The sequence below is a fragment of the Trachymyrmex septentrionalis genome, unplaced genomic scaffold, assembly GCF_001594115.1.
Source record: "Trachymyrmex septentrionalis isolate Tsep2-gDNA-1 unplaced genomic scaffold, Tsep1.0 scaffold188, whole genome shotgun sequence".
NCBI lineage: Eukaryota > Metazoa > Arthropoda > Insecta > Hymenoptera > Formicidae > Trachymyrmex > Trachymyrmex septentrionalis.
Window position 1 is genome coordinate 125,159 of NW_017305050.1, and position 6,249 is coordinate 131,407.

Sequence of the window (6,249 nt, forward strand, 5' to 3'; positions counted from 1 at the left end):
TGTGTGTGTGTATATAAAATCAAATATACAGAAATAACAAATTAATGTAATATTTAATGTATATAATTAAACTTAATATATGTATAAAATATTCAATATATTAAATTAATTTATATACATATTAAATATTAAATACTAAATATTTATTATATATACATACATATATTTATGTACAATTATAACAAGACTTTAACTAATTGCGTAATGCAATGAAAACGATCTTGATAACGAGTACTCACGTATTCAATAAGATTCGCAGCTGCCTTTGTCCTTGCTAATTGTCGCATCACATTTACAGAAGGTGAGAGTCGATTCCGTAGACCAATTCCTATCAGCACTCTCGACTGGATCTCGACACCTAGGTCGCACTTGAATGCGATCACCGGTACACAGTTTTTGGACGGCGTTGAGCAGTTGGAAATTCAGCAGGTTATTGATTTGAGTACTCGTACGTATTTAGCGCACTATGGGTCAGTTTTTTGCTCTAAAAAAATAGAACAATGCAAGAAGATAATTACAATAAATTTAAATAACTAATATATAATTGAATAAAATAATTTTAAATAATGTCAAATATATATAAATATCTTATTATCAAGAAAAGTATGTGCATATTTATTTAATATTGTTTGAATATTTATATTATTTAATATTAACAAATAATTATTAATTATAGTTAAATCATAATTATATTTATTTTTTTACTAATATTAAGTTTTATTTACAATTATTATGCAGATTATTAAAAAATGTAATTTAATTCTACTTGAAATTTTATCAATATTAAATGACGTAATAGATAATATAATTGCATTATGTACGAATAAAAAATATAATAGAGACGTACGCGATTTTTACGCGAAATACTTGGCAGTACTCGGCAGACTGGATAAGGGTATTCAGTACAGGGTGAAAGTGCCACGCGCGGAAACATTGTTTCTTGCCATGGAATCCAAGATGGAAACGGAATCACGATTGTGCGGCTGGTACAAAGGATTTGTGTTGAACGTTCTGGATCAGTGTGGCGAAACCGCCTTCATCATCCGGAAGGATCCCAGCTTGTTACACGTGCCGTGCTCTCGACAGGTAAATCGACGAAGGCGTACTATAGTACGCATTTCTACAATTATACCGGATTTAATTACAAGAAGTTTATTGGCATCTTAATTATCGGCGTATCGCAAACCTTCGAGTATTCTTTCTCACGTTTATTTATATTATATTTATATCTATATTTTACGTATAATTTAGATGTGCAGGCAACACACTCGTCTTAATAATTTTTTCAGAGTTTGAAAAATGTGTTTTGATGCCTCAAAAAAAAATGCACCTGTCGACGATTCGTTGATAATCTGGCAGTTCAAGGAATACATAAAAACCAACAAAAAATCAAAATGACTCAGTTTTGATTCTTGACGTCAATAAATAGTCACATGTAACAAAAAAAAATCATCATTTTAACTTTCATGATATCAAAGTAAAGTCATTTTAATTTTCTCTGAAATTGAAGTGTTTCTTGTGTTATGTTTGTTTCACAAAGGAAGATACATATATCGTTGCGATAAATTGAGCTCAATGTGTTATATTAACCCTGCCGTTCGATTCGAGTAACTAAGTTTTCTTATTAAAACAGAACAATTTTCTCTAAGAAATTTTCTCTAACTCTTGTAAATTACAAATTAATTTTTGATGACCTTATTAGATATTTTAACATTTAAAATATAAAATAAAAATTTTTTTTGTATCGATCAAAAAGAAAATCCAATTATATATTTCAATTTAATAATAATTTAGTAGGGGCAAAATAAAACTGTTCAATTACCTCGAAGCTTCCTCAGTGATTTGAAAATTTTACAAAAGTATATCTATACATATATAACGAAATCCTATCAAATCCTGTGTGGGATGCGAACGGAATAGCAGGTTTAATTTTCGATTATTTCGGATCTTAAAACAGAACAAACATTTCCATTTTCTCGCTTGATCCGTTCATTTTTTGCATTTCCCCAGAGAATTACAGTTGAAAGCGCGAATATCATCGGTAGCGTGGAGAAGAACTTTTCCCCGATAGGTCCAAGTTTCACCGTATACAACGCGATCCAGGAGCCTCTCTGCAATATATATGGACCCTTCACTTGCGACTGTTGCATGTTCAAGGAAGCGCAATTCCAGGTGAATGGAATCATCCATGTGGAATACGTTAACGTCGCACTAAAAATATTGAATAATCGACCAGACTTATCGCAAATGGTGTAAAATGACTGAAAACGAGACTTGAGTTGCACACAACTGTTGTTACTTTTGGTTCGACAACATTTTTTATTTATTCTTATTCGTTTTATATTTGCTATTAATTGATTATTCACTATTATTATCACTATTATTATTATTATTTATTATTATTATTATTACAAGCTATTATATTAATAGTATTAATACTACACTGAGAAAAATGATTACAATTATCATAATTTAACTATAATTTTAAATATTTTTAGTTCTAATAATTTGTAATTCTAATATTGATATTAATTTATAGTTGTTTTAATCATGCAAATTGTAATTACTTCAATTGCATTACAATAATTATAACTACTATTTTTATCAGTAAGAGACACAGTGTAATACAGTAATAATCTTAATTTGTTTGACATTGGTAACCCTGTTGAAAATCCTTGTAAGTTTTTTGTACCAGATCTTAAAAGAGTTGTATGTGAACAATCAAAATTACTAAATGAACGTACATGATCATATAAGAATCTTATATAATTTGTACATAAATCTCACAATAATCTTTAATGACCTTAGGAATCTGAAATAAATCGTACACAACAATTTATATCGCGATGAAAAGATTTTGCCTTAACCTTATAAAAAACTGTTAAAAAATAATTTCTTTATATTATCATCCAAGAATATGGTATTAATTGTATGATTCCTAAGTGTTACATGTACCTTAAAAAAACATGTAGTTACGAAATAATTTATTTTTCAAGTTGATACAAGAATCTAGCATCAATCATACACGACGATTTATATCGCAATGAAAAGATTTTAATTGGTTAGTCTTAATAACATACTCTTAAGAAATAATTTTTTTACATAATCGCTTCAAAGTAATAAAGGTATCGATCATCCCAGTAAATAAAATGGAATTATTGAATGAACAGAATCTGGATTGAATATATGAAATAAAAAAGAATTAAGAGAAATTAAAAAATTTGTTAAAATACTAAAGACGACTGAATGAAAGATCGAAACGTATTACTAGTTTAATAAATTGATAAATTATAATTTCCTTATAATAATTGGGTTTTTATATATATATGCTCCTTTCCCAAATTTTATTAAATTTGATTTAATCGAAAAGCCATTGTTCAATTTGTTTAAAAAGAATTAATTTTTAGCCAAAATGAATTCTTTTAAATTTCATTCAACGATCCTATTCAATTTTATTTACAGGGATACGAACAACAAATCACACAAAATTCCAATAGTATTCTTATAATAAATTTTCATAATAACACTCCAGTTATATTTTTTCACGTTACATGCGTGCAAAATTTACACAATCTACGGGCAAGATTCATATAAGTGTAACATGCGTGTAAGAATTAAGAAAATAACATGCTTATAAAATTCATGTAATATGGATGTAAGATTCATGTAAGATTCTTGATTTACTTACAGATGTCGTGATATATTCTTATATGATCTTGTATGTTCCTGGCCGAAATTTGTATGTGAAAATTTTCTTAGAAAAATCTCATAAGAATTTTTCTTGTAAGAATTTGCAACACAGGGAAACAACAAAGATGTAATGATTCACTGTGTTAACAAAGTATAGAAATACATGGTATGTGTGAGCCAATCGCAAAATCACCCCCCTTCTTGCGTAAAACAATAGATATATTTTTAGTTGTACATAAAGTAGTCATTTTATATTGTACGTTAATAACTATGCATTTCACATATTTCGACTGCGTGATTGAATCCTCTTCAGAAACAATATAAACGATTACATAAAATTGAATGGCGGAACTTTATCTTCTCGAAACTTTAGAGCTAAGCTGCTTCCGAGGCATTTCACTGTATCAAACTGTGTCATCTGTGTTTCTTGCTGGAAAGCAGCCTGTAATGATAAATGCGGTTGTGTAATTTTTTATTTTTTTCTCTTGCATATATCTTTTACTTTTATTACCTCATAAATAGTAAGCATATGTTAAGTAGGTTATATAATTGGTAGTTATATAATTGTGATTGCATTTACTACGTAAAAACTATTTTAAATGCAATTAAAATTATTTTATTTTCTTATTTACCATTCATCTCTTGATATTTTACTATATTTTTTAATATTCAAAATAATTTAATATTTTAGTAATTTAATAATTTAATTTAAAATTATTATGATATAAAGCATCAACATTTTTTCATAGTAAAATTAGAAATGTAAAGTTACTATTGCAGACATTATAGTAATAATAATTATAAAAATGAAGCTTCTAATCATAATTATTTTATCATGTAATTATAGTAAAAAGTTGCAACTTTTTCTCTCAACGTATTTGTTAAAAACATTACGTTAATATTTATATAATAACGTATAATAATGAACAATTATATGTGTTTATATATATGTATAATATAATAAAATTTAATAACATACTTTTATGTTAATTTTAATTACTCTACTTCATCTACTTCTTCCTTTTTAGATCGTATCATTGGACGGATCTCACCAAGTCGCATCACTAATACATCAATGGGATCACTTTGCAGTCGACTACATCCTGCTTCTCACATTTCCGGTAGATACAGATGTGAGATTGAAAAGCCTGCTCCTCGGCGCGTCATTCTTAATAGTGAGCGATTGCTTTTTAATTTTATTCCGATATCCTTGATTTCTTTAATTGAACGAGTTCAAGTAAAAAATCTCATATACGACGTCTCGTACATCTTATAGATGTACATGTAACATAAATTTACATATTTTTACAATTAAATATAATTTATTTATACAATTATATTTTTATATAATAAGAATATATTTTTATGTTTTAGGAATACCTGTACTTTCATCGAATAAGAAGAGCTTCCAGAAGATAAACACCGATTATGAATAATTTGCAACTTTTAAAATTATTGTTTCTATTTGTTCTGTTATATAATACTAGCACAAACTGTGGATTTTACAAAACCAATATATCTTTTAAGAAATACGACTCACGCAACCTTATATTACAATTTACATAAACTTACCCAAGCAGAACAAGTCACGATAACATCAAAATAACGTTAAAATGAATAAAAAATAATTAAAAATTATTTTTAATGATCATTTTGGAGTCATTTTAACATTATTTTGAAATTATAATGATTTGTTGTTTTGCTTAGATATGACTTTATGTAGGTGACAATCGGATTGCATTATCAAATAACATAATTCTCATCGCTTTTAATATCACAATTTAATATGATAAATACTCACTGCAAAAGAGTAAAGTATAAATTTGTAGCTTTTCTAAGATTTCTACATGAAAAGAATGAGTTTGTTGAGATATTAAAAAATTTTTTAAGATATTTTTTCTAGATTCAAAAATTTTTTCTAGATATAGATCTGAAAAAAATTTGTTGAGCCATTAAAATATTAATTACGTAGCAATCTCAAGATAATTAGAGTGCTGCAAAATTTTTAACATTTTAAATCAGTTTGAGTTACATAATTATTTTAATGATCCAACAAAATTATTTTTAGATCTGTATCTAGCTAAATTTTAGATACTTTAATAAAATCTTTTATGTAAAAAAAAAATAAATAAATAAAATGCAAAATGTAACGATTCTTCGAGCTTCGAAGCAAAATCTCAAAAATGATATCATTTTTTCATAACGCAATTGTTCAAAGACATTATGATTTATATAATATAAAATGTTAAAGATTGAAGATGTTCGTATTTTTATTATTCTCATGTGATCTATGTTTTATCTTTATGTGTGTATGTGTGTATGCGTGCACACGAAATAAAAATTGTATGTATATTATTAAGAAATTATATCACAGAGATAATAATAAATTAATGTCCGTAGGAAAGCGAATTAGTTTTCTTTCTATTGTATTATATGCGAAAATTGAAGAATATTATAAATCATAAAACATCTTCTAGACTTATTACAAACATATAGATACACGACTATAAAAATTATCCGCATTAGTGTTAATTACTATATATATACATATATATATAT

The 6,249-nt window shown here is 26.6% G+C and overlaps 1 protein-coding gene across 3 annotated transcripts in view; it reads left to right on the forward strand.

The window, feature by feature from the left end:
• LOC108746699 (phospholipid scramblase 1-like) overlaps window positions 1–5,255 on the forward strand; it is a 7,811-nt gene extending 2,556 nt beyond the window's left edge. For all 3 annotated transcript variants that reach the window (XM_018483625.1, XM_018483627.1, XM_018483626.1), the window contains exons 4-8: window positions 299–448; window positions 875–1,086; window positions 2,011–2,172; window positions 4,719–4,865; window positions 5,065–5,255. In XM_018483625.1, coding sequence (XP_018339127.1) covers window positions 299–448; window positions 875–1,086; window positions 2,011–2,172; window positions 4,719–4,865; window positions 5,065–5,109 — 716 coding nt within the window. In that variant the 3' untranslated portion in view covers window positions 5,110–5,255. The remainder of the gene's footprint in view (window positions 1–298; window positions 449–874; window positions 1,087–2,010; window positions 2,173–4,718; window positions 4,866–5,064) is intronic.
• The last annotated feature ends 994 nt before the right edge of the window (window positions 5,256–6,249 follow it).